General features: G+C 40.6%; 1 protein-coding gene across 31 annotated transcripts in view; it reads right to left on the reverse strand.

The window, feature by feature from the left end:
* LOC122973242 overlaps nucleotides 1-27,999 on the reverse strand; it is a 55,052-nt gene that overhangs the window by 14,932 nt on the left and 12,121 nt on the right. For 8 of the 31 annotated variants that reach the window (XR_006399935.1, XR_006399940.1, XR_006399934.1 and 5 more), the window contains exons 1-8: nucleotides 27,364-27,466; nucleotides 23,662-23,819; nucleotides 19,624-19,758; nucleotides 18,529-18,663; nucleotides 12,650-12,736; nucleotides 11,307-12,407; nucleotides 7,845-7,962; nucleotides 2,694-2,846 (exon numbers count right to left, since the gene is read on the reverse strand). Coding sequence is in view for 1 of the 31 variants with exons in the window: in XM_044340637.1 (XP_044196572.1) it covers nucleotides 11,343-11,542; nucleotides 11,826-11,888; nucleotides 12,350-12,407; nucleotides 12,650-12,736; nucleotides 18,529-18,651 (531 nt within the window). In the remaining 30 variants the exon portion in view is untranslated. The other 23 variants (XR_006399956.1, XR_006399953.1, XR_006399954.1 and 20 more) reach the window with 20 other exon arrangements.

Below are 27,999 nucleotides of genomic sequence, written 5' to 3' on the forward strand. Positions count from 1 at the left end.
TATGTGTTTATGGGTCTGTCATCTCCAATAAATTTGCCATTCTAAAAGTTAATGCCTATTGCTCCCAGATGAACCGTTAAATGAGTGCAGATGAAAAGACAAACATGTTCATATGCTTACACTTGAGTACACATGCTTTAAGTGACACATACACACGTTAATGTAGTGTACACACACACACACACACACACATACACATGCACACACAAACACACAAGCTGTTCCCTCTGGTCATAACGGTGTGCTGTGCTAAAAGTCAGCACTGCATCCATCTTTCCATTTTATGACCTTTGTGGGGTCTGACACCAGATTCCGCCCAAACAGCCTATGCATCACGGCTTGGACTACAGCCAGACTGCCTCCACCGCTGCTCTGCTGCATTCATTTCCATCACAGACACGAAAATGCAGATGACAGAATGATGACAACTAAGTATCCAGAAAAACACAAGAGAGTGCCGGTGAGTGAGTGACTGAATGACAGAGATAATTAGGAAAGAGGAGACGAGAGAAGAGACCACATTAAGAGCCAGAGCAAGACTGTAAATACAGCAGGGGAAGATAGACGTATTATGTGAAATAGAGTAATGGAGGAAAAAGTAAAGGGGGAGGGCAACTATCGGAGTTGTGTTCCTACGGAGTTACAGCTGTGCTTGTACTTGTGTCCCCAGCTGTGTTCAGAAACACAGCACAGCAAGGTCAGAGAGGTTGTACACATCACTTGATAAATACATAACCTATATATACTTCCAAGCATGACGACTCGACCTAAATTCATCTCCTATATCTTTCGCTTTACAATATGCTGGGATTGAATCTGTTTTCTATATCTGCATGCAGATGCTGCAGTCCCAGTGTGACAACTGAGATGATAAATGCTTAATGTAATATGCTTTATGCATAATTCAGAGTGATCTTCATTCAAATGAGCTTTCCTTGGATATAACACTTGGCTTGGTTTTATAATGCCATTGTTTTTGTTTAGCACATTGAAACCAATATCCCTCATTAGGCCCACGTCTTCACAGTAAACTAGACTTAATCAAGTTGTCCCACTTGTTATTGAACACAAGCACAAACAGACGCCGCCTCACACACAGCTTTGTAATGTTATACTAAAGAGGACCACAGTGATACTTTCCCACCAGCCACAAGACTATATCCTTGTTTTTTTATGATGAGGATGGCAAAAGGATTTTATGAGCAATTATTTTTAACATACACTTATAGTTGGAAGACTGACTTTAACCACTACCAGTTTTCAGTGGTGACTTTCTTTACAGTCATAAAGACTTTACACTTTCTCCTTCAAGTTGCTGACTACAGCGCCAGTTTCCAACTGATGCCCACTGGGAGCTTCCAACTACCAACATAATCTCTTGTTTCTGACTGCTTTAGCAGATCCACAGCAGCAACAAGTGTTTAGGGCACCTGGACTGGTTAAAAGAGTGTAATACCCAAACTCATTAATCAGTCACATTTCCCCAAACAGTCAGGGGAACAACAATATCAATATAACAATATAACTGTACTAATGCCTGTATCACTTAGTGGTGATACAGGCACTACTATTACCCAGGAATTGACTCCTGAAACAGACCCAACAGGTCAGGAGACAGCACTCTAATTATCTGATTATCTCATAACTATAACCGTTGAGAGCACAGGTGTGTGTTTCCTGTCAATGTGTGTGTACGTGTGTGATTTTAATTTTCCAAAAGAAAAAAAAAAAAAAAGAGTCTCACATTTCCAGCTGAAAGAAAACAAATATTAGTTTAATGGGACGTGTTTGACAGACTGAGCATTATTACAAACCCATTTCAACAACATCCATGTCAACTTGTTGCTCTATGTACAAAATTGTTCAACAATTCTCTCGAATTACTGTTTGATTTATGGAGAAATATCAGGCAAAAGCCTGCCGGCATTAGCTTTGTTTGTGTATCCACTTGACCTTAGACTGGAGCTCTTCTTGGGTTATGAACATTCACGGCATGCATGGTTAGCTAGATTTGAGCTGACTCAGTCGCACAGACACACACGTATATCGAAATGCACTTTCACTCGCCACATGAGTGTCTAATTTTCAGATGAGTGTGTTCTGAGCTTAGAAGACTCCCATCTCTGTATACACATGAGCTCTCCATGGTCACTTGCACCGTGCTGTCAGACAACACTATTACCTTCATATGATAATGGTGTTAGTGAATGTGAGGTAAAGTTTGCTTTTTAAGTGTTTACTCAGGGTTACTCTTGTTTTGTTCAAACCGCCTGTGTATAAAATGTTTGTGATTATAGCAGGGATGAGGTGGAGTGGGTTGGCGAATCAGTGTGCATGCAGCCTATAGTGTCCTAAATACTACCACTAGAAGTCGACATAGTCCCAAGTGACAGAAAACTAATGTCCTAGTATTCATGGAGATAATGTTTTACAGTTGTAACATTACATACTGCTAAAGCCATTTACAACTCAACAACAAAAAATTTTTGTGTGCATGCTTCAATGAATGCATGAAGGTTGTGGTATTGTGACTGATGTTACCAATTCTGTAGCTTAAAACTTAACTAAGCATCGGAGCCTTCAAAATCAAATATTCTAAAGACTTATATTGAAACGCTAAAGCTTTAAGAATTTCCAATATGTTGTGTTTACATTCAGGTCAGTGTTGCAGGTGTATGTCAGAGTCCCCGTACCATTAATGGCTGCTCCAGCAGCTCTGTCAGTCCAGGCCTCCTCCCCATCTCATCTGTAGCCAGATGTTCCAAAACCTGGAACATCTGGCTACAGGCCAAAACAAACTGCTTGTGGCTGTATGTCTCAGGCATGAAGTAGGCCTTCTGAAGCACCTGAGGGAGGGGTAGGTAAGGGGACAAAGGAGTAGAAGGTCAAAGAAGGAGGGATTCAGTTAAGACCATAAACAGTAACCGTTCTAGCTCTGAAAATAAAGCATGTCAACAGTATTATGCTTTTATTAAACTGTTATCTATTACATAAAAGTAAATAGAAGCCACAGTTCCAATGAAAAGCAGGTGCTTCTGAACAAGCATTGCCTGGCTTTGTTTTTTAAGTAGAGCATGGTGCTTTTAATTTCAGAGTAGTTTGTCATTTTAGAAGGGCACACAAGAGCTTTGATTTGTAGCCAACACCTGATTGGATGTGACCCAACACAAAGGGTATGAGCCTGACTGGACTCCATCTTGGTTTCAATGCCTCAGGCTTGATCTAGTCCAGATTTGCACTGTTCTTCTTTCCACTAAATATGAGCACATGAAACACATGAAACCGTGCAGTTACATTTTCAGTTTGCCTCCCTGGCTTTGCCAGCGCTACAGTATGCGTGACATTAATGAGCTTGTCAGTTTGCTGTGTGGTAACATGCGTGTAGCCAACACAGCTAAAGGGATGCAGATTAAGTGAATTTTACTAAACTTGATTATACTGTTACTATTTGAGACAATATTGTCAAACTCAATCCCTAAAACACTGCCTATACACACTCAATGGCAGAGTGCAGAAAAATGACAATATATTCAGGACTCACAATCCTTCACAGCAGCATACATATATTATCTGTTGTAGTGTTCACATGAGACTGTTGCTAGGGTTGTACTGCTCTCTTGTCTCATATTTCAACTTTAATAGAAGAATCTCTTTTGAGGAGAGTATGATTAAAATGGAAGGCAACACAATTATATCTGTGTACAATTAAAGCCCCCCCCCCCCACTCTAGTTATTTTTTTTTTCTGTGTGTGTATCCGGATGGAGATAATAATGTTAAACAGAGTATGAGCTCTCACTGTTTTTGTACTTGTGTACATTTGTGTGTGCTACCAGAGGCAAGGCAGCAACAGCTGTGTTTAATAGTGACCGAGCTGCCAAGGCCACAGCTGGACTGAAGCCACCGATACAGAGCTCTGCTAGTGGGGGATCGGGAGGGGAGAGGGTTTTGTCTTGCCTGGCTAAGTCTGCTTTAATCTGGTCAGGCTCGAGGTTTGAACCTACAAAAACTCTGTGATGGTCTGAGGGCTGACCTGGCTTACAATGAGCGGTGAGAGTTGGCCTTTCTCGGCCTCCGCTGGCTCTTTGAACAACAGGCCGTCAGTGCATTCCAGTCACTTAACGATGACTAAACAGAAACCACATTCAACTACTATGTGTGAGTTAAGGCATTTTCTCCCTTCCAGTGTTCCCAAGTATGCTGATGTGGCTTTAAGATTCTTTTCAAGTCGAAAGTTCATGTTCAAGAGCTTTAGTGTCTGCTGGCCTGAAAAGACTCTTTCTTGACTGTATTATACTGACCTTTACTCACCACTTTATCCGTTTAGAAGCAACAGTCTGCTTACATGTATGTAGTCAGCATGTGAGAGACAGAAGGAAGCGAGAAACAGAGTGCAGTCAGTTTTGGGCATGGTTCCATCTCGATTCTTCCAGTTTTGTTTCATGCGCAGATTGCAGTGCTTCAGTTTTGTTGTTTTCTTGCTTTTTTTTCTCGTCCATTTGGGTATAGAGGGGTAGAGGTTTTCCATTCAAATAAAGACAAATCAATGACTCGATGGCTCAAAGTACCAATGTACCCAAACTTGTGTTTTGTAACTAAGGTTGTTGTAAATTGTATTAGCTGTCTAATTGCTGTGATATATTTCTTTTATTTTCTCATCTTCATTTCCTGGTTCAAATGCTGGATTTTGTACAATTATGAATTGTTTCATTACGGGTAGAAAAAGGTCAAAATATGAATTACTGCTCTATCACGGCATCACATCAGTGATGTGTGATTGACAGTTCATTAGTCTAATTAGCCTGTTAGAGTTGAAAGAAGGCAATTTGCTGACCTCGGTGAAGTGTTGAATAATGTGAGGAGAATTACAGGAGAAACCTGTTGATGTGAATAGATTTTCACTATAAAAATACCAAACTATTTATTCCAAGGAAGAAATGACTTTTATGTTCAGCCTGCATTCCTCTTCCCAAATTGGTTGTATACTGACAATGATATCATATTTTTTTTACTTTACATATTTTACAAGCTGTGGTTTTGGACAGAAACGCAACATGAAACAGCTTGTTGGCGTGCCCCTCTCCCTGCCTAACACACACACAGTAAAATACAGACCATTTTTCAACATTCATTGGAATGTGGATAGTCATGTGACACATAAGTTGGTCAAAAGTTCAGGATGTCACTACCTATTCCTACCATCCTGCTCGGAACCAGTTTACCAGATCTGGTCAAACAAAGGCCTGCTGACTATTAATGACCTTTATGTTAAAGGAGTTCTTTCCTTGTTTGCAGATTTATCAGCAAAATTTGACCTTCAAAAAACTCACTTGTTCTGCTTCTTCCAGATCAGCCACCCTTTGCAAAATCAATTCCCCCAATTTCCTAACCGCCCTCCGGATTCAATGATTGACTCTTTTCTATCACTTAATACTAGGCTAAAGGGGCTCACTTCAATCATATATGATTACATTTTAAAGGTAAACCAAACTTCTTTAGACTCCCTAAGGGCCATCTGGGACCAGGACCTCGAGATGACCATGTCAGATGAGCAATGAGGACATATACTAGACCTTGTACACACCTCTTCTATATGTGCAAGGCACAGACTACTGCAGTGTAACATCTCACACAGAGTCCATTTCACTGACGCAAGACTAGCCAAGATATACCCTGACAGAAGTGATACATGCAACAGATGTAAACAATCATCCGCTGATCATATGCACATGATTTGGACCTGCCTGTAAAACAGTAGACCCCGACCCCTCACTGCCCTTTACAGAATTCCTTCTATGCCCAACGCATCCAAAGCCACACAACAAGTTATTGCATTCACCACTCTGCTTGCTAGGAGGCTTATTCTCCTTAAATGGACACATCCCTCCCCACTTACTCATAATAGATGGATTCATGAGATACCACAGTGCATTCGGTGTGAGAGGATTAGGTTTTCCCTGAGATGTTCCTTAAAGACCTTCTATAAACTGTGGCAACCCTTTTTAGAACGTATTGACACCCTGGCTATCAACGAAGAAATCAACAAATAAATAACTGAGCCGAACACAACCCCCCCACACCCTTTATTTATTTTATCTTACTTTATCAGAATTCTATTTTCCTTATTTATTTATTCTTTTTTTTTCTTTCCCCTGTCCTGGTATGCATGTGTGTGAATGAGGCAGGTGGGGGAGAGGGACCGACCTCTGAGAGGGGAAGGGACCAAGAACTGGTATGGGTGGGAGTGGGCTGAAGTGGGGTTTGCAATATATTAACGCTACTATCAATTATGTATGTTTTTAATTTCTATGCAAAACCGATAAAGAGATTTGAAAAAAATAAAAAAGTTCAGGATGTCAAAAGTTCATTGGGTGTTCAGCTTATAGCTGTGGAATTATCTTTACACTGATCATGATGGTTCACAAATTGCCATAGTAACATAAGCCACATGGATTTGTTGTTAGGTGGGATCTTGAGGTTACTATTGTGTTTTGTATAGCTTTGATTCATTTGTATAGTACAGTAAATGACATGTACGGTATACCAACACATACATCTGGAAAAAATATGATTCTAGATCTGGTTCCCTGTACTTTTAACAAGAAGTGAAAAGTTTAAAAGGTAGTTTTGTAACTTTTCTCAACCCTATGAATGAAGAAAGGATAAGAATGTTTACTAATGGATTACTAACCGATGTGGATTTGCAAAATTGACCTTAATTTACTTCACATACAAATGTAACCACTGTACACTTGTGCTTGCTCTTGGCAGGCTCTGATGCTTCTTGTGACAGTTTAATTTGTGTTTTAATTTAGCAGATCACACAGTACAGTTCATGTCACTAGCATAGTGTATGTTTATGTTTGATCTTGCCCTTTGGTGCAGCTTCCTATTAATAATACTGTACCTCTACCTTCTCTTCTGCAGTGTGCTTGATGAGTTATAGTTTAGATGTAGAAAAGACTTGGACTAGATAAGACTTGGTAAACACTGAGTAAAACCCAGTAAAAACTCAAAAGGCAAAACAAAATAGCAAATATGTGTGAGTGTTGGGGATGAAAATACAGGAAGAAAAAGTGCAAGACAATGGAGTGAGTCTTTACTCAGGAGAGTGGTGTTTATATCTATGGGTGAATTCATAAAGTTGGTTGAGCGTGAGAAAGAGCCTCGCAGTGAATGCGGCAAACTCTGGGAAGCTGAGACAAACCTCAGGGCTCTCAGAAAGCTAAGAAATCAACGGAGGGTGGATAATCTACACACCAAGACTATTGTGAGAAAAGTGCCTTTGCTCTCTGTGTATTAAAGTGATAGAATGGGCAGTTCTCTATGGTCCATTTAGGGGAGGAAAATGGACTTTGGTGTAGCTGAGCCAAAGCAAACTACATGGACAATAGGCATTCTACAATTTACAACCAGGTCACTGTAAATACAACAGAGGGGGAGAGAGTGTGTGTATGTATGATGCATGTGTAAAAGCATCTCCAGACCCTCTACTAATGCACAAAACCCACACACTTGAACGTATGCACATGTGAAAATGCACACACAATGATTAGCTGAAAGAGGAAGTGATTAAATAGATCAAAAGCGTACATCTAAGACAGGAATGTACGCACACACAGACACACACTTACAAATATGCAGAGAAGCGGAAGGGGTGTATTGATTTGACTAATTTCAATGTGCTGAGTCGCTATGAAACACCTGCCCCAGACACAAGCGCAGCTGTTTGTCTTGGCAACAACATCGCAACCCTGCAACCCCCCATGACCCCAATCCATCATCCTTCATTGCGTGCACACACACACACACACACACTCAGATATATATATATATATGTACATACATATGCTGCCAGCAGACCCCTTTTCCTGAGACCTTTGGTGATGTGTTAGATGATACAGGGAGGGAAAGGGAGAGCATGAGTCCCTGGAGGGTCAGGTCTTCACCTTCATGACTTTATTCTAGAAATGCACATTCATGCACACTCTCAGAGACATACACAGTATATGTATGCACACATATACACACCTACTGTATGTACTAAAACATAGTAAACATGTATGAATATATAAACACACAAACACATACAGTATATTATATCCACGCACGCGTGCATGTCACACAGGCAACTCATCCATCTTTGATCGTGTTATTCAGATAGGAAGTCAAATGACCTGCTGTCAGCGCAGTTCTGAATGACAATGAAGGGGCGTTTCTTCATGTCGTGCTCCACTGGGAGAGCAAAGGCCCCGATGCAGATAAATTACACGCGTGCACACACATTGAGGCATTACAAGCTCATTCATCTGGATGAAACATACTAACTATGCATTTTATGTCAAATTTATGGACAGACACATCTATGTGGACAGGCTGTCTAGACACGACACTAATTTGATGCACTTTGGTTTCAAGCAAAGGATAGCGGCCATTAGTTCATAGGGAGGAGCTCTAAGCTGAAACATTTCAATGCTGCATGTGTTTGTATGCTGCATGTATGCGTGTGGTGTTCAGTCTTCGGGGAATGTGAAGCAAGTAATTAAATGTTATTTTAATTATCTATCAGTTATTAGTGACTCTTAATATTCTAATTTTTGTCAAGGAGTTTTTTAAATGTAAGAATATGCATATTCATGTTAGTTATCCTCTTCACTTTTGATCTTCATTTTGACAGCATGTTGGATATTTTTGTCATGCATGCTGCGGTGTCTATTGCCTAGCTTCTATGACAACAATTAGTTTAGACAATCTATTATGGCCGGTGTATTGACAACATTTATGCTTTTATGTGAGCAAATATGATAATGGTGTCTGGACACTGGTAGTTGTAATGTTTTGCATACATATGCATGTTTGAAAGAGAGGAAAGCTGATTCCTGTCCTATCTGACAACTGTGTACAGCAACCTATCATTACTTGAAAAACGACAAAGAAGATGACAAAACGCCCTTGTCTGGAAGTGCGTGTGTGTGTGTGCGTGTGTGTGTGTGAACTAGCATAACGGAGGAGATATTTTATCCTGGCTCACAGGGCAAGGCAGTGACTCTGAGGGAAGAAACAAGATAGATTCTCAGCCACGGCGCATTTATCTCTATTACTTCCAGCAACACCAGGCATCTAAATTCTACTGATGACAGCCTGGGGATTTTATACCAGTTATCAGCATGATCCTCTCATATCAAATGTTTAACGCTCTCTTTACTCAAAGTTGGTTATATTTTCAACAGAATAAACAGAAAGGAGGAGATGGTCTTCAAACCTGCTCTTTGGAAATTGCAGACGAGACAGCCTTATTTATTCCTAAATTTGGTAGTGATGCACGTTAAAGTCTCTTGACATGCTCCCGCTAATGCTTGGCATGCTTGATGACAGAACACCTTAACACCTCAACAATTGAGCGCATAACAAGACAGAGGCTTTGAGCTAGGCTGAGCTAAATCCCACTGAAGCCACTCTCTCCTGTTTTATCTACCAGTGTGACCTTTAGAAGGACTACAACTCTATACTTCTCTGTTTGGAACTGCCACCATTGCTAGCTTAGTATGTATGCTTAGCTTCATTTAAAAAGACACAAACCATCATGAATACAGTACATATATGTACAACAATACTACATTAAATACATTTCCAGCGCATTTCATTTTTTTTAGCATCTGACATACACAGGTGCATGTTCCCCAATATGCATATCCTTGCAGCAACCTTACACAAGTCTAACCATTATGTTTCATTCTCTGGCTAATTGCACATTGCCCTTGGCCTACTGAGAGCATGTCGTCTCATTTGAGACTTTAAGATGAGTGCATAGTAGGCCCTTCATTTAGTGTTTTCCAATCCTTCCGGCTTTAATAAGAAGTCATGCTTAAGGCCACTGTTCAGCATGTTTTCCTCTAATGATATTTGGTAATTTAGCAAAGTGAGCCTATTACTGCAATGGGCTTTTAATGGGGACCTATTATGCTTTTCCTTATTTTCAGTCATATATATAATGTTACAATGTCAGATGTTCATATTTAACTTAGCCAAAGTTTCAAATAATGAGTTAAACATATGCAGAAGTAATCCCTGTGAGCAAAAAGCACCGGCTTCAGACTGCTCTGAACACTCGGTTTCCAACCGTTTTTTTCTACTTTCAGTCCGAGCTGACGTTGGCTCGTGATTTCTTTATATGGTCATCTGCTCCATGCACAGCACAAAAGTTCACTTCTTTGCTCCGCTAACATTATGGCATTTTCCTATTGTTTTGGGGGTAGTCACACCGAGCCATGACTCATACATAAATTCATTTACATTCTTGAATGTTATTATGCAAATATTGTATCATTAACTGTATATATTTTTAACCTTTCACTTATGGGTTGTAAATATTTGTAAAAAATGGGACTTATCTGCTCAGTTTTTAAAAGTATTATCAGTCACAACTGTTTTATACACTCACCAGCCACTTTATTAGGTACACCTGTGCAATCTAATACAATTCAATACAACAGATCTGTCATAAATTCTATTTTTTCGAAGCTTATACACTTTCAGTTTTTGTTGACATTGTCAGAAAGGTGATAATTCTACTTTATGATTATTGAGGTCGTAGTGGGTGGTGGTAGTGTACTGAAGTGCATAATACTGAAAATACTGTGTTCCTAATATTTCGCCCCTTTCATGTATGTTAATGAAGTTGACAAAATATTAGGAACACCCTTCAATATAATGCACTCCAATACACCACCAACACCCACTATGACCTCAATAATAAACATAAAATAGAATTATCACCTTTCTGACAATGTCAACAAAAACTGAAAATGTAAAGCTTCATAAATGTAGAATTTATGGCAGAGCTGTTGCAGTGGATTGCACAGGTGTACCTAATGAAATGGCCGGTGAGTGTAGTTCTGTGGGTCTCCACAGAAAGCACTCCAGTGTGACAACAGAGCATGTTACACAACAGCTTCAGTGGTCACAGCCTGTAGAGAAACCGCTCTCATCCTCGTGGAGGTACATTCTCCACTAACAGAATTTCATTTGCATTGGCTCCAACAGAAAACTATTAGTGTCACATGTTGGTCTAAATGCTGGGGGATGTAGGTTGTTGTCAAGGCTTTTGGTTAAATTTAATAATACCCAACACCATCGCTTTGATCCAAAATGCCTCTGCGGTATATAAGCTCTGACAGCTCTTACCAGTCTAATAATAGTACTGACACCCACCAGGCAAGAAGGTCACTGTGGCCCATATGTAGAAAAACAACAGAGAAACAGAAAACAGGAAAAAGTGTCATTGTCCTTTAAAGATAAACAGCACTACCTGTTGTAATCATTGTGCCAGGTGGTGTTTTGACGTCTAGGATGCCTGTGCCAACAAAGTGCACAATCTGTAGGCAGTGGTGGAGGTTGCTCTGTATCTCCAGCACGCAGCGGGTGACCTCTGGCCCCTGGTGCCTGCCGAAGTGCGGCAGGACCCTCTGCTGACCCTCCTCCCAACGGGCAAGCTGCTACTGGCAGTCACGTGGCAAAGAGAAAATGATATCCCACATGCCAAAGCTGTTATGGAGAGACGGGTTAAGATAAGGACAAGTATGAATAAGATGTTAAGTAGCAACACTGCTCTGCATGGCATAATGTAGTATAATCTATGTAAAATAGCTGCAGGTGGATCATAGAGATGAAATAGGAGGGAGCAAAGGCAGTGTAGAATAGATGTGAAAGGAGAAAACACATCCATACTGTTCTGCAAGGGGAGTATGTATAAGTTATGTGTTGTATATGATAAGGATTGAGAAAATACTGTACGGTTTGAGGAATAAACGTATTCAAGGTCACATCCCATGGATTTGTAAAGGGGGACATCTGCATTCAACGATATCTTCTGTCAAAGTCCTCAGAGAGCCTTGGTCAACAATAGCAGGGAAAGAGAGGAGATGTGAAATATATGAATAGAAAAGGAAATAATATGGGAAAAAGGTTAAGCTAAAATATGTTAAAGGTCATAGACATGGCAATTTGTGAGGGCGGCGGTGAATGGCGCTGCATCATAACCCTGCAATCAATTAAATCCAAAGGTTTTTTTTTCAGGGCAAACAGTCATTTACAAAGGGTGCAAACCAATGTATTCTGAAGGCACATGCCGAATTAGATGCACATTTTTCTTGTAAGAAATGCTGTCTTTGATGTAGAGCATTTACCTTGTGATCTCAAAATTGAGAAAAAAAAAAAAAATTACATGACTTTTTGTTTATGCAGTGCAGCCCAACAAGCGAGCCAGCTCAGGACAGAAGGAGACAGCACCACAGCAAGGTCATGGGTAACAAAAGGAGAGGAGGACAAACAAAACAGACAATGCATTCCCACCGGAGAGATGACAGATAGCCACACTTTGTATGACAAAAGGTATGGGCTTGGCTGAATTCTGGAGGAGATAAGAAGAGAAAAATCAAGCATTCAGACAGTGTTTCAGATAAATTCAAGTATATGACACAAGTGACAGAAGCAGCATGAAAACATGAGATGAAGTGGATGGCACTGAATACATCTGACACCTTTTTCCAACAGCTTGAGCCTGCAGAGTTGAGAAAGTGGACTGCAAAACTGCATGTGCGGGTGTGTCATTGTGTGTGTTTATGTTTCTGTATGTGTGAGAGAGCAATTCACCTCGAGCAGGTCTCTTAACCTTTGAACGAAGGCATCAACCAGAACAAAAATGCTGGTTTGGTCCAAGACCCAGCCTTTGGAGGATACCTGATAGAAATACAAATGATAGAAAGAGAGATACAGAACAAAAGATAGAGAAGAGAGAAAAGAAGTGGGAGCAGAGGGACCGATAAAGAAATAATGAGAATGTTACACTGACAGAGACATACACAACAAAAGTAAATAGAGAGTGAAGGAGAAAGAGCAGCACAAAAAGTCAAGCTGTCTTTCAAACGGATGAGAACCTCAGCATTTTAGAGCTGGGTCTCCAGCTGTCACAAAATTGCACAAAAACAAAAAGCAAGCTGTCACAGTGGCAAGCCGCCATCCATACAGACTGAGGGATAAAGGTCAGAAAATGATCTGTCATTGGCATAATTGCATCCGCTGAAGTTGTGTATCGGTGGCCAGGCGTTTCTCAGATTGCTTTTCACACTTCATTCTGCCCCTGATGGAAAGGTAATCCTGAAGACACAAAAGTTTATGGTTGCTGTTCACAGCGGAAATGGGAAGCTGAGAGAGGGAGAGATGGACTTCAGGTGAGGAAGTGACACCAGGTAGACTAGGACTGACATGTGTCCTCAGAAAGTAAAAAAAAAAAAAGAATAGAAAAAGGAAAAGAAATACTCATTTACTGCTACAATTGTACAGTTATTCAAGCAACAAATCTACACGCTTAGATATTGTAACAGCGGACTAGCTGATGACCTTTTGCTCTCATATTTTTTCTTCACTAACAAAGAGTGCCTGTGTAAGGAATGCTGAGGGATTTATTACTGTATATTTTTATGTTCAATTCAAACTGCGGGGACTTAAGCACCAGTTTGAACTTGAATTCTTTATTTCAGTGACTTTATGGCTTGAGAGCAGCTACTACAAGAAAAGAACATGGCATTCAAGGAAAGCAGGCATTTTTCTCTCTGTTGTGTTACTATGCAGAACACAGCAACTCCTGAAACACATGATGGCTCAGTGTCCATAACGTTTTGTATCAAGAAGTCTGTACAGAAACACTGACATTCAGTACATCCATAAGACACATAATGTATAGAGAATTTACTTGCAAGGCTGGATTACCATGCAGGTAAAGGAGACTGCCCCTGGGCCAATTCACTCTGTAAATTTGCTTGTGATGATTTGATCAATTGTTAATTTATTTGGGAACATCCACAACAAAAGCACTACATCGACTGAAATCATAAGGGCCTTGGTCCAAATACAGCTTAAAGACCTGTATTACTCCGGTTGATTTGTGCATGTCATAATAAAAGGGTGTGGAGGTTCTTTTGAAGTAACAGCAACAATAAAACCATTAGCAATTAATAAAAAAAAACACTTTTTAAATAAAGTGTAGCCCTACTAATAAATGAATGGTATTTAACACTGGTTAAAATACAGAGTCAGACAGATTAGCATGGACAGACTCGTCTCTTTACCTCTGTCACTTGTGATCAAAGTCCAAGATGAGCATCCGGCTACCTCCCATCACATAGCTTAAATGAACTGCAGAGTTGCTCCTCTGTGGCAAGTTGGACTGGTCCAAAACACCATTGAGGGAAAGGAGAGTCATTAAAACACATGCCAACTGCTCTGAAAAAAGTGCATGGTCAGGAACCTTTTTACATATTCCTTAACATAACTTTCCTTTGGCAGGTCACCGGTTCCCATTAGCCATTAACCACCGACTTCCTGACACACTGTATTCTGTTCATACATCCTCATCACAGTTTCACCTCTCTTCCCTGGTCTCACCCCGCTGCAGTCGTGTCACTACTTCTCCCCTTCGCACCTTATCTGTGGTGTAGGCCTTCCTTCATTGTCATCCTCCATTGTGACTACCGTGGTCAGATCGTTCTGTCATAGTCACATTCCTCATTATTATTGTTGTCATCATTTCCATCATCATGGTGGGGAGTCGCCGAGGTCCTCTGGCTGCTGCTCTGGTCTCTGTCTTGTTGTTCTACACGCTCTTTTTTTTGTCTCCACATTTAACCCTTGTTTTTATTTTTTCCTTGTTATGTTAGTCCATTGCTATAATTAAAATAAGCGATTCTTGCTGGATGGTTCTCTGTTTGACCTCTGTATGCAAAAAAAAAAACTTTAAAAACAACACATCTAAATAAATAAAACCAAGTCTAAATTAGAAAAAAAAAGACCAGCACAGAGGCAAAAAGAAAATCAAATAAATAGCTACATGTAAATCAAACTCTGCACCCGCAACACGTGGCGTATATTCCTCGATACATTTGTTTTTAATGAAATAACCACAAACTGACACTAATCTGGGGCCATGCTGTATTATAGCATAAGAAGACTGGTTTGTTTCTGTGTCTTTAGGCAAAATGTAATTAAGGTGCTATGTGTGGTCTGATGTGTTCACAGTACTCTATGGGTATCTGGAGGAGGGAGGGTACAGACACTGTGTGGGAGGAATCAGGAGTCAGTGGGGCACATTTTTGCCACGAGGCCCCCTAGCGGATGATTCTAGTAATAAATCTTAATTACTGCAGTCATTTTAATGTGGAAATTATGTGGCTGTATGATTCACTGTAGATTAACTTAATACTAGGATTTCTGCTAAAACCCTCTATTAGCCAACAAATAAAGCCATTTGATAATACTATCCCCTCCCATTCCCATTCCTTAAATATGTATGCACACATGCACACACACAGGAGTGCTGCACGTACATTTAAGGGCTGAGACATGAGAGATGGGGTCTCGCGTTTATTTTACACAAGAGAATACATGTGGTATTAAGAAAATATGCAGGAGAAATGAAACAAGGGGAAGGGGAGAGGGTCCACATCTGTGACTTTCTGTCTCTAACTGCAGATGAAAGGAAGTCGTTTGAAGTTGATGTGGTGCTATTTCTCCAATGACTCAGATTAAACACTGATGCCGGTGCTGAGCAGCACATTCATCACTTCAACGATACTTTTAGTGGCCGTTCCCCTGCTCGGGCGGAAATTAACAGTACCCTGGTGCCCTGTGTGGGGGTAAAACAGACTCACTCACTCACTCACACACACACACACACACACACACTTACAAATGCCCAATTCTGCTCACATACAAAGACATGCAGGTGCTGTGAGTATGCAAAGGCCGTGTTTTTCATTGCTTCTGCAACTCTTATGCTCAGGGGACACAGGATGATGCCTGCTTTTAAACTGTGGCCTCTTTAACTTAATAGACTCGTTCACCGGAGGAGTTCTAGACTCTTAAATTATGCCATTAAAACATTATGATGAATCATTCATTTACCGGGTTGATTATAATTTAAATGACAGATAATGCTTGTGAAAAATGTTAACGTTGTCATGCATGAGTTTTCATCACAGCAGGAGAAGAAATGGTTAACCTTATGACTTTTATTAACATTTGAACCATCAAATGCAAAATAAATGTTGTAAAAGACAACAGTTTAGAGACTGTTAATCCACCTTATTCTGCCAGCTACATTTATACATCATTATGTGTGTAAGAGCTTAAAATCACAACACATTTTTTACTACACTCTGTAGTCTCCCAATTAAACTGTTTTTTGCCCGAAAGCACCTGTTGTGATTGCTTATTCTGTTAAAGTAACTGATTAGTTATCATCTTAAACTCTGCTGGCCAGCACACACAGCTCCAAGTATGGCAATACACAGCTGGTCAGTTTTTTGTTTTGGTTTTTTTTTTTTTTTTTTAACTTTGAGCCAGTTTGGACTTGGTGGATGAAAAATGAAGTGTTGCCTCTAGGGGTCTCTACTGGGGTTTTAAGACTCTTAGGCTTGTTTAAAAACCAAAAAAACATGTTTTCGTTACTAGCAAATGACTGATGGATATACAGTAGGATTGGGGTTTCAGTATTTATGTGTAGTATGTGTGTACACTGTAAATGTACCCATGCATAAAGAACATACAGTGCTAAACAGAGTAGTTAGCTATGCAGGTCTGATTCAGGGTAATTTGATCAGTATGGCCCTAACCTCATGGGATAAATACCCAATAAAAGACATTTTGACGTCTGGATAAGCGTAAATCCATCCAATTTGGAGCCTAATTAAGTGGGACTTACATAGCACTCTGGGACAGTCGGTTATAAGGGACAGAAAAATGACCGGAGGCACCAACGTCTCTGCTGTCTCAGGAGAGCACTAGATCCAATAAGGATGGAAATAAGAGAGGGGTCACTGTGGCTTACTTTAGGATGGAAGCACATCATCAGAATAGACTGACACACACATACACACAGTATGCATACACAGACTCTAGCTGAAAAGACAGACACTATGCAATTTAGCAAAGGAAACAGACTGATCTTAGAGTGCGGCTGATAAGGCAAATGTGCAGGATTACAGATACAATAAATGTTTTTTTTTAACCACTTCTTGAGACTTCACACCAGCTGGTTGATGCGCGACCCTTACCAGAGGGTTAAATAATAATATCCACTTCAGGGATTAGAACAATCAGAGGACAAATATTCCTTTACATAAAGAAACAGATCATCCCTCTCTATCTTATTATCATTTAACATTACCACATCATAAGCTATAGCAGCTATTAAACTGACTTTAATACAATATGTGCCATAGGCATGCCTGTTGCTTATAAAACAGCTACAGTTGCACTCAAACATAAACTCCCATGAAAAGCACTATCTCATGATCATAAAAGTGTTGCTGGGATAATGTGGCCGCTTCTATATAGACAAAGATATACACGAGTCAAAAACAAAACAAATTAGTTTCTGTCAGAATCCCTTCAGATGTCTTCCTGTGCATTCCCGGATTTCACGGCCGGAGCCAAAAAATAAAGGCCTCCTGCGATACAGAGACAGAGAGCCGTATCAGGAGGTCATCTGTGCTTCAAAAGGGAGATATATTAAATTCATTCATCTCAGTCAGTGGGAGTGCCAGTGCCGTGGCTTCCATGTGATGAGGGATAGAGAGATCTCCCCCTCTCATTCTGCCTGCCTGGCTCACTGCCTTATGAGGCATTGTCTGGGAAAATATCCCCTGTAATAGAGCCAATGATTAAATAAAGACAGAAAGGTGTGTGTGTGTGTGTGTGTGTGCGTGACTGTATTTGCATGTGTGTGTCTCTTTGCATGGATGCAAAGACACACAGTGAATAGCCAGAGCTTGGAGGTGGTCTGAAAGAAAAATAAAAGGAGGGAAAGAGGGTGATGAAAAAGGTTGAAAATGAGGGAGACAGTGATGGAGAGAACGGCGGAGAGAGGAAGAGAAAGCAACAGAGAGGCCACCAGGAGGACAGGAGAGGAGGGAGGGCACACTGCGGCATTTATCATGTGTCGCCACGCCACGCTCGTACAACACTTACATTCACATACAAGATAGATCTAGTGTCTTACACACACATGACCATACACACATATACAGAAACAAATCATATCAAATAACACCCCTGAGGGTTATATAAACTAAATAAACTGTTCAGCGTGTGGCCGCACACACGTACGTATAGCCTAATTTAAACATGTGTGCTTACAGTAACGGAAAAAGGTGTCAAGAGAGCAGAGAAGCTAACTGTGATTCATAGTTGTTTTCATGATGAAGTCTCAACTTTGATTGATCAGTGAATGCGTTTTGTGCTCCTGTGTCTCCTTGACTCGTTAAATTGGCTGCTGAGTGAGAGACGGGGGGGGGGGGGGGGGGGGGGGGGGCGCGAGGAGGAAGGTGAGGGAGACGAGAAGAGAGAGGGACAGGAGAGGAGGAGGAGGAGGATAAAGAAAACAAAAGAAAGGAGAGACAGAAGAGAGGCAGAGTGAGGAAATGAACGGAAGAAATAGTTTGAGCAGATGGAGGGCTCAACACCTGGTTTATTACCTTATGAGAGCAAGGTGTTGTGTGATGAGGCCGAAAGCTGTTGTCTCTGTAGCTCTGACAGGCTGCACGACGAGGAATCTGGCTGGAGTAGAAATCATCAACATGGCTCCTGATATGCCACATTTCTTGATAGTCCTAATGGTTCCAAGAGATTACAAAAATGTGAACATTAGTGCCTATTTTTCATAAAGTTACTTAGTATTGTATCTATGATTACACAGTGGGATTTCTTAACTGCTTTGTGGCCTTAAGAAAACTGAATAAAATGAGTTCAAATGTCAGTTGTTAAGAAATGGGCAATCACAGATCAGAAAGATTTACTTAACCGCAATTACAGCCTGTTCTGCAGTGTTAATGACTCCTAGAATCACTTTATTGCACTTAATACTGCGTGGGAGTAACCAATTTATCGCCGCAGAAACATGTGAAAAATGATGTGTGATTGAGTCTGCGCTGCGCTTTAGGAGCAGGGAGGTGAGAAGGACACAAACGCTACAGTCTGGCCGCTGTGGTGTTGGTGACAATTTGCCAGTAGACTTTCGATTCATGACTGTTTTGCAGTTTATTCCATTTGCCACAGAAAAGGCCGCGTTTTCCCTGCCTGATACCTAATTCTGTGACAAATTCAGAGATGGTGGAATCCTTGGGGGACTAATAAATGGGTTTCCAAGCTGTCAGTATTGTTGTGTTGACACTGCATCTCACAGCACTTCACCAATTTCCTCGGATCGTGCTTTTCACAGCTAGAAAATATGTATGGGTTCACCAGCGCGAGAGTTAGTGAGGCGTATTCTGATGTAAAAGTCTTCTTTTGCTTATTCATGCAGCATTCCTTAGATGCCATCTCATATTGCCTATCCAAATCTATTCCACTTCACCTGTTTCTTAATTTTATTACTCCTTTGTGACTCGGCAAAAATAAATAAATAAATCAATAATTATTTTTTTTGTATGTATTTACTACATTATATAAAAGGAGACAGACAAATAAGTTGGGGAATAGGCTAAAACACACTGCGCTGTATGCACACGGCTATCTGCTCAGAGTCCTATTTCTCTGAGCCACCAGGACACACGACAGTCACACGTTTTTACCCTTGTTGACTTCTCCCTTCTTCCTCATTTCATCCTCCCTCCCTTCTGCTTTCTCTCCCTGCCCTGTGACTGAACCCGGTGTGTGGACTGACTGTGATATTGGCTGCGTGGGTCACAAGCTCACTGGTGTGATATCTGAAGGGGAGAAAAACAGATCAGCGTCTCTTTACTTAACACCCTCCCTCCTTCACCAGCCGCTGATGAAGGAAAGGACTGACTGGAGATAGCAGGGAATGTTATTCATTTATTTTTCAAAAGGTGGCTATCTTTATCCGCGAGCCTTTTTGAGTTCAAGGTCTCTTGGAAATTCTATAAATAAAAAAAAAAATTAAAAAAACGATGCCAAAGGAAATCGTTTTGATTCAGAATGTTTACAAGTTGTGACTATTTTTTTGCTTTCATACTTAATATACATTTCTTACATTTCATTACATACAGTATCTAGCCGGCATTCCCACATATAAACTATGAACCAAAGACAGCAGGACTGTTTCTCAACATTCTGCTGCCCTAGGCCAGACATCTTTTCACTGTAACATTTTATTATTTTATGTTAAACATCACTCAACTTCTGGTCTGTGCCACTCACATTATCAGTGAGTACTGAGGTGCTGTGTGACACTCACTTATGACTGTCCTGACCATGATTCATGATCCAGTGTTTATTTTAATTCTATTTTGGCTACTTTCCTTCATTACGCAACTTATAGAGCACATAAACCTGCACTACAATAAGTGAAACAATTGAAATATGTTTCACAGCTGAATAATAACAGCATTAAGAAAATCTGACATGCTTGTTTCCTATAATATTTTGTATTGTGTTCAATAGTATTTTATATCATTTCCATGGAGAGAGGAGTCAGTGTGGATCTGCTGCAGGTCAGTATAGATAGGATGTAGGCAGACACTTGTTAATCTCAGCATTAGCAAGGTGACTGCTGGTTTTATATCATCTGTGGCTTCATGGGTCACTCAGTCACAATACTGTGTGAGGTCCGTATTAATGGAGCATAGTGTCACTTTTGCTGTTATTTCAGGAGCTATATCTGGATTTATAGCTGGTTGTCACCTATTAATCAAAATGCTTGGATTTATTGTCCCCGGTCTTGATCCTGAGGATCGGATTTTACTTTCATTCAAATTGCAGGGTGTAATCACTTATCATTACAGGCTATCTTTTGTTAAACCTACTAACTGAATACATGACTGGTGTTGAAGACACACCTGCTCTCTCACACACACACACACACACACACACACATATATGTCTATGTGTTCAATGACTTAGACACTTTGTGAGTTTTCGTCAGAGTCAACATGCAATACTTTATAATTTACTATGTCTGACTTGTGTCTTTACAAACATCACAAAAGCATTACAGTGTGTGAATTGGCAACAGCAGAATGTGGAATAAATCCAAACTGTGCAACAGCTTTATCAAACAATGGGTCTCCAGCAAAGTGATACAGAAATGACTGATTTTTCTCATTTAAAACAAATTCCACTAGGGAGAGCAATTGATGCATTTGGCACGTTAAATGTGATCACAGGGTGGGGAGCTTTAGGTAGGGAGACCAAATAAAAACTCATTGGGTCACGGAGTGGATCTTCCTGAATAGCTTCCCTCCTCCCCTGCTGTCCTCATCCTGCCCCACCCCAACCTCAGCCATCGATCAGGAACTAAGCGCTGTCTTTAATTGGTTGGACGAGGTCGATTGCCCGTGCAGACAGCAAGGGGCCCGAAGGGGTATTGGAGAGCCTGGAATGTGTGCGTGCCAGCCAATGAAATCACAGGGAGCCCTTCAGACTCTCTTAGGGCAATCATAGTAATGAAGTGAAAATCTGCAGTTCAGTAAACAACTGACCCACTGATTAACTGACAACTGAAGGAAACAAATCACTTCAGGTTTCTTGCTCCTCCCCTCCCACTGACCTCGTAAAAGGTGCTAAGTTTGTTCTGCATTATACTTGTATTTGTCTTTTGTTGGGAATATCTGAATTGCTGGATTTTGGTTTAGTTTGTGCACTTCCACAGTACTTACCTACTACAGTAGAGTATCTTGAGACAATGTAAATTCATGCAAAGACAGCAAGGTAACTAGCTGACAGGAAAAGCAGATATTTGCAGTGATCTGCTGTCACTGCGGTGCATTCGGTGGCACTCTGAAGTAAGCAGACTCTCTCATCTTTTGTCATTATAGACAACCACTTTATTATGCTATCATTTAGTGATAAGAAAGTGTCATTACTATCAGTAGCATCGGTGGCAGAGGTAGTGCCATGATATCTGCTTTTCACATTTTCCACTGAGGCGATGTATTTAGGAATCTAACGACAAAATACGAGTAATCATTAATGCTTATGTATTTAAAACTGGTGATGAGTCAGTCAGTGGAGTTGTAAGGCTGTAGAATTCCTTTAAAACTGTACAATAGAGACTCAAATCCAAGATACAGATTTAAGACCTCAAAATGGTATCTTGACTGACACCACGTAGGTCTCTACTCTTTCCAAAAACAATATATTGTTTAACCTGTCACAGTGGTAACCTCCAGCTGTTTTTCCTATTGTAATGAGTAGTAATTGCTGCAAATTGGGTTCCTCCTCTTAACCAGCACTTAACACTTTGTCCTGTATTTTCTGCAGGCAGGAAAAGTATTCTGTTCTTACAATGAGGAAAAACATGACTTGCTCTCATGTAGTAAATTAAATTAAAATTAGTTCTAGAGAATGAAGCTGGCTAATCTAGCACACAAATTTAATCCCTGTGGCACCTTATGTACTGATGATAAACTGATCACATGGATGATCTGATTGCTTCCAAACTTTCAGAGAACAAACACACACACACACACACACACACACACACACACAAAACAGCTAAATCTAATTATTTAAGAATAAACACAGCTAATGAAAGTATTGAAATAATACATCAACAGCATAAGAAAGGTTCTTGCATGTGGTATTTACCTTGTCTGAACTGATCTAAGAGCGGACTGGCCTTGTGGACTAGACATGCATGTAAAGCCTAACACGATCAACTGAAAATGCATTGCAGCTGGGAACACACTAAACTGTTTAAGCCTAATTATAACCCCAGTCAGCACACATTAACTGACTGTAGATTCAAATCTTCTTCCTCCCAAATGAGGCTCAGGGCCAAATCCCCTCCACACTGTTTTGTAAACGGTTTCTGAAGCGTTTTAGGAAGTGTGTCTCATGAGCGACTTCACCACCTCGAAATTTTTTATTCTTTTTTTTCTCTTTTCTGCATCTATTGTAAGGCCACTGAAATCACAAATAAGCATTTGCCTTTTACTTTCACTACTGTACATTGTTAACATCCGAGACGTGACCAATTTACTCCTGTGTAATTCTAACATATAGCCATTGTGAAGCTTATTGGAAACTATTGTTGTGCATTAAAAAGACCATTTTTGTGGCATTTCTGACATTTACAAGCCTGTAAAGCGCTCTACTTTTAAATAAATCTGAATGAACTGGGTCGACAATTGCTTTTGTAGCATTTCCATACTGCTGATGTGTAGCTTTAGTTGTAAGCTCAGGGTCAGACCAGTCTTAGTTGTCACGTTTATGTCAAAAAAAAAAAAAAAACAGTTGGATTTGAACTGAATAGGGACGAAGAACTGAAGAGTAGAATGGGATTCTGTAGTGTAATTTGCAAAGGCCAGCCATTCATGTTCATAGTTGATTAGGATTTTAAAAGTCTTCTAGTGTATTCCAAGCTTAATGTACTGTAGTAGAGGATAAGAACATAAATCCACACTGCAGCACTGTCCCATTCATTTACCATTGATTTTACAGGGTTTATTTTTGGCTTACTTCCCACCCCAACCAAATATCATATAATTTTACAGTTGTGTGAAAATGAAATTTATTAATGATAATGAGCACAACATTACTACACTTATCACTGCAATGCTTTATATGGCTTTGAATGTGTATAATATAATGTAACATTTTGCAGGCTTCAGAGTGTTGAGTCCATATATGAGTGAGATTTTTCTTACTTGTGGTCAATCTGCGAGGCGTGCAGGTAAATTTCCTTCCAGGCCAGGCAGCACTGAATACAGTTGCTGAGGTTTTGCTTGCTGAAAATCACGTAGCCCTCGAAGAGCCTGTCCAGAGAGATGCTTTGGAAGCACAGGCGAATGATCTCATTACTCATCTGCAACACAGCAGAAAACAAACACTGTCTCGCACACTTGTCACAAATAATGAGCTTCGGGGGACCAAGTTACAGACACTGAGATTTACATTTATTACACGCTCAAGTGCTGAGCTATAATAACAAGTCACTGTTATACAAAACCCAGGATACAAAGTGGTCTTACAGTACAAAGTCATTAGCTACAAAAAGGGGACAAACAGCAAGAAAACCAAGGTATTAACTTATTCATTACTCGCTCCAGAGCACATGTTTCTGTTTTTATAAAGCTCAGCTGAAGAGACTGAACTATTAGACTGGCTAAAGTGGACTCAGTGTAAATTCCAGGTCTGGGTCCAGGAAGGTCCACTAAAAGACTTGACCTTCTCAACCTTCTTCTATGTCTCATGTTCTTAAAGTTGGCTAAAATGACTAAAACTAACACACAAACCACACAAGAGGCAAACCAAAATGAAAATGAAAATAAATAATTCACTTTAAAAAAAAAACCCAAATTAAATTGGCTGCAATGCACCACAGCTGTTACAATTTAATTGTTTCCATCATTCCATGCTGATACTACAGTACAAAGAGGTCAGTGAAGAATTTTCACAAATTGGCACGAACCAAAAATAAACATAATATTGATCAAAGCTTATTGTCCATTAGCACTGATGTAAAAAAAAAAAAAAAAAAAGTGCTACCACTCCAGAGAGGCATCACCTGTAACAACAAATATTATCAATATTCTGTTAATTAAGAAATACACAACAATTTCCAAAATAAAGAAAACGTACTGAAACACAGAAATCTAGAAAATAGAAAAGTGAAATGGAGAACATCAAACTGAAATTAAAAGAAGTCTGTAACTGTATCATCCGATAATAAAATGATTTCACTCCTCAGCCGCTCGAGTCATGTAACTAACACTAACCCTATGTGTCACACATCACATCCAGCCTTTACCTCCTGTGTATTCTCTATAATTCCAGTGTAAATGGAAATTCCATAAAAATAGTCATAAAAAATGAAAGGGATCATTCTATGACAGCTTGGATCTGGTACCTCTTGACTTTCACACCAAAGGTCACATATGGCATTGACTTAAATTGACAGACCTTAAACTTACTTTACACTTGAGGCCTTGTCGTGTAACACTTTGCTTGAACTGAATATTTGATCACATTCATAAGCTTAGAGCCCCAGATTGAAGTAGTTAGCTGCATACATCCCCTGCAGGTTCAGTCTAACTGCCAGATGTGGGCCGAGCGGGGCTAGGCACATCTGTATCGATTCAACGGAGGACGATCACGTGCTCGTGAATGCGCGTTGACGTGCTCACATGTGCGCGAATTCATGTATGCATATCGCCTTAATACACAGATCTCTGACACACACATACAGGTGTGGCTTTATACAATAGAGGGAAAAGGGTAAGGCTTCAAGTGAGTGTAATTCAAGCGGGCGCACATTTCATAAAAGCCCCTATTTGATGTGCTGGGTGTCAGTCAAGCATGCCGTCTGTCACACGCACACACACACACACATACACACACACACACACACACACAGGTAGGAGGTTATAAGAGAGGAGGAAGCGAGGCGAAGGAAGGAGAGGGTGTAATTATAGAGGATGATGTGTATAGAGGCCTATGTGGAATGACAGCTTCCCTTTCATTTCTCTGATCACTGGTTTAATCCTGACAGAGCTACAGCGGGCCACGGAGCTGCTCTGTCTGCCTGCCCGGGCTCCCGACACACTGCCTCTATGTTTTAGTGTGTGTGTGTGTACTCGCGTATCTGTGTGTGTGTGCATGTGAGAGGATGATACGGAGTGTATGGAGGTGTGTGAATCTCTTTGCTTATGTCAAAACATGACTGTTTTTTCTGCGTTCCTGTGTGTTTTTTCTGTGTTTGCGTGTCTATTAATTGGGTGCGCGCGCGCGCGGGATGAGTGCGTGCGAGTACTCTCACCACCCAGGAAAATGTGTTGTACAGCCTGATTGCAGTGGCAAGCAAATGCTGCTGTTAATGAAGGAGGGGGAGAGAGGAGAGGGAAACACAGGAAATTAAATTGATATGTAAATGACGGAAATTCTCATTTGAGCTGAAGGTTGAGAGTGCTACAGCATTAACCAGCTTATGAGTTAATAATGATTTTTTCCTCCCTCCCTCCCTCCCTCCTTTCTTTCTCAGTCTGACTCCCTCCCTCTCTCAGAAAAAAAAAAAGGATGGGTAGGAGAGGGAGGAGGGTGAAGATGAAGACAACATATGTCCCTGAGTCTTAACTCTCCAGAGATTTTCCCCTAAGCTCTTGTATAATCAGTTTCCTCAGAATCTGGACCTCTTCAAAAAGATGTGCATTACAACAGACCAGTCTTGACTTTAAAAGTACATCCACTGGACTTTTTGTTCTCCTCTCTCCTCTAACTACACATGTCTCCCTTCTTTGGTTTTCCCTCTGTAAAAACAACCAGATGGTGTTGAATATATCTCAGATGGACATGGAGGAGACGAAGGGTGTCGGACAGCTTGTAATAGTGGTGTAGCTCCGTGTAGCGAGGAGTAACAAAACAAAGACAACATCAGCTGCAGCTACAGAGAGCACCAGAGGCAAATGACTGCAGAATGATCACTGCAGCTATTATCAACCACTAGGGTTATTATTTTCTCTCCCCTCTCTTTGGTATTAGCTGGAACAAAACAGCCCAGTCAAAAGTCCTTGCCCTGCAGCCTTCAGTGATTGGAAAATGATATTAAACCAGACATTGTGTTCCCCAGTGCAAAAAGAGAAGAGGATGGAAAAAAGAAAAGAAACACAAAGCTGCAACAAATGAAGAAAATGGTTGAGGCCCTGCAGGGGAAAGAGGGGGCAGTGGCAAGTCACACACACACACACACACACACACACACACACACACACACACAAACTTGGAATACAATGCAGACTCACACAGTCACAGATGTATAAACACACTCACACAGAGAACACACAACAGGACACATTGAGTGCATGCATTACACATCACACAGCGCATAAAAAGACAACCACACATGCTGCTATGACACAAATGGACTCTGATTAGAAAGTATTAGCCAAAAAACATCAGACACAAATGGAAACCACATCAGTGATCTGGTTCTGCTCCAGAAAAGAAGGAGAGGGCCTTACTGCCTGATGGAATCCTTTTTTCTGCAGAAAATAAACAAGACATTTTACTTCTCTATTATTTCATACAACTGGAGGGGGAAGAAAGCCTCCCAACCATGAGAGGAGATGGAAAACATAAACCGAGCGGTGCTGCAGGAGAGGCCGAGGCCATCTGAGCTGCATAAAGCACAGTGAGCCGCAGATTTCCGAGCTCCTCTATGGCCAATGACAACATGCACCAGTGCAGAAGGAGCAGGTTGACAGGTAAAAAAAATATACACACATGCACACCAAGACACAGTTGCATATTTACAGTTATGTTTAGTATCTGATTTTTTTTTTTTTTTTTAGGGGGAGGGGAGACTGAGTTTTTTTTTCCTGTTTTTTTTCGCACACAAACCCAAATATACTTACATTTGTAGATCCGGGTCAGTGGTCAGCAGTGAAGCTTGCTGGCCGAGTCAGCAGTTTCAGCGAGGCACCTAAACAGCAGTAAAGCAGCTTTCCCCTACCTCCTCTACCTATGGTATGAGAAATAATAAATAAGTGAGTGAAAGTACACAGAAGGCACAGAAAAGCCTTTTCTGAAATCGCTTAAAAGTACTGGAAAGTATGAAAACATTAAGCCAGACCATGTAGATGTAACCAGATGTGAGATGCTGACGTCTGAGGAGGCTGATATAGGCTACACAGCCATCACGCTGCTCAACACATCCACTGTTCTCTCAAACTGAGGAAAACATTCTAACGTGATTTATGGAGTTCTCCTACATGACCCACCTTACCCCAATGGTTACAAAGTCCACGGTGGTAGAACTGGAAATGGTGTGTTCACTGTCCTTGGTGTGGGTTAAAGGTGCACCCTTAGTGATACACAAGGTTTGAAGGTACTTCAGCCACTGACAGAAGCATCACCCTAAGTGCTTAGGCTGTCAGATCGCTGCAACCACATCCACACTCCGAAAATAATTACACCAAATGTTTTGTTTGAGCCAGTGTGCCTTGATGTATTATCAAAGGAATAAGAGAGAGAGGGGGGGGCAGGGCAGA

The sequence above is a fragment of the Thunnus albacares genome, chromosome 22, assembly GCF_914725855.1.
Source record: "Thunnus albacares chromosome 22, fThuAlb1.1, whole genome shotgun sequence".
Taxonomy (NCBI): Eukaryota; Metazoa; Chordata; class Actinopteri; order Scombriformes; family Scombridae; genus Thunnus; species Thunnus albacares.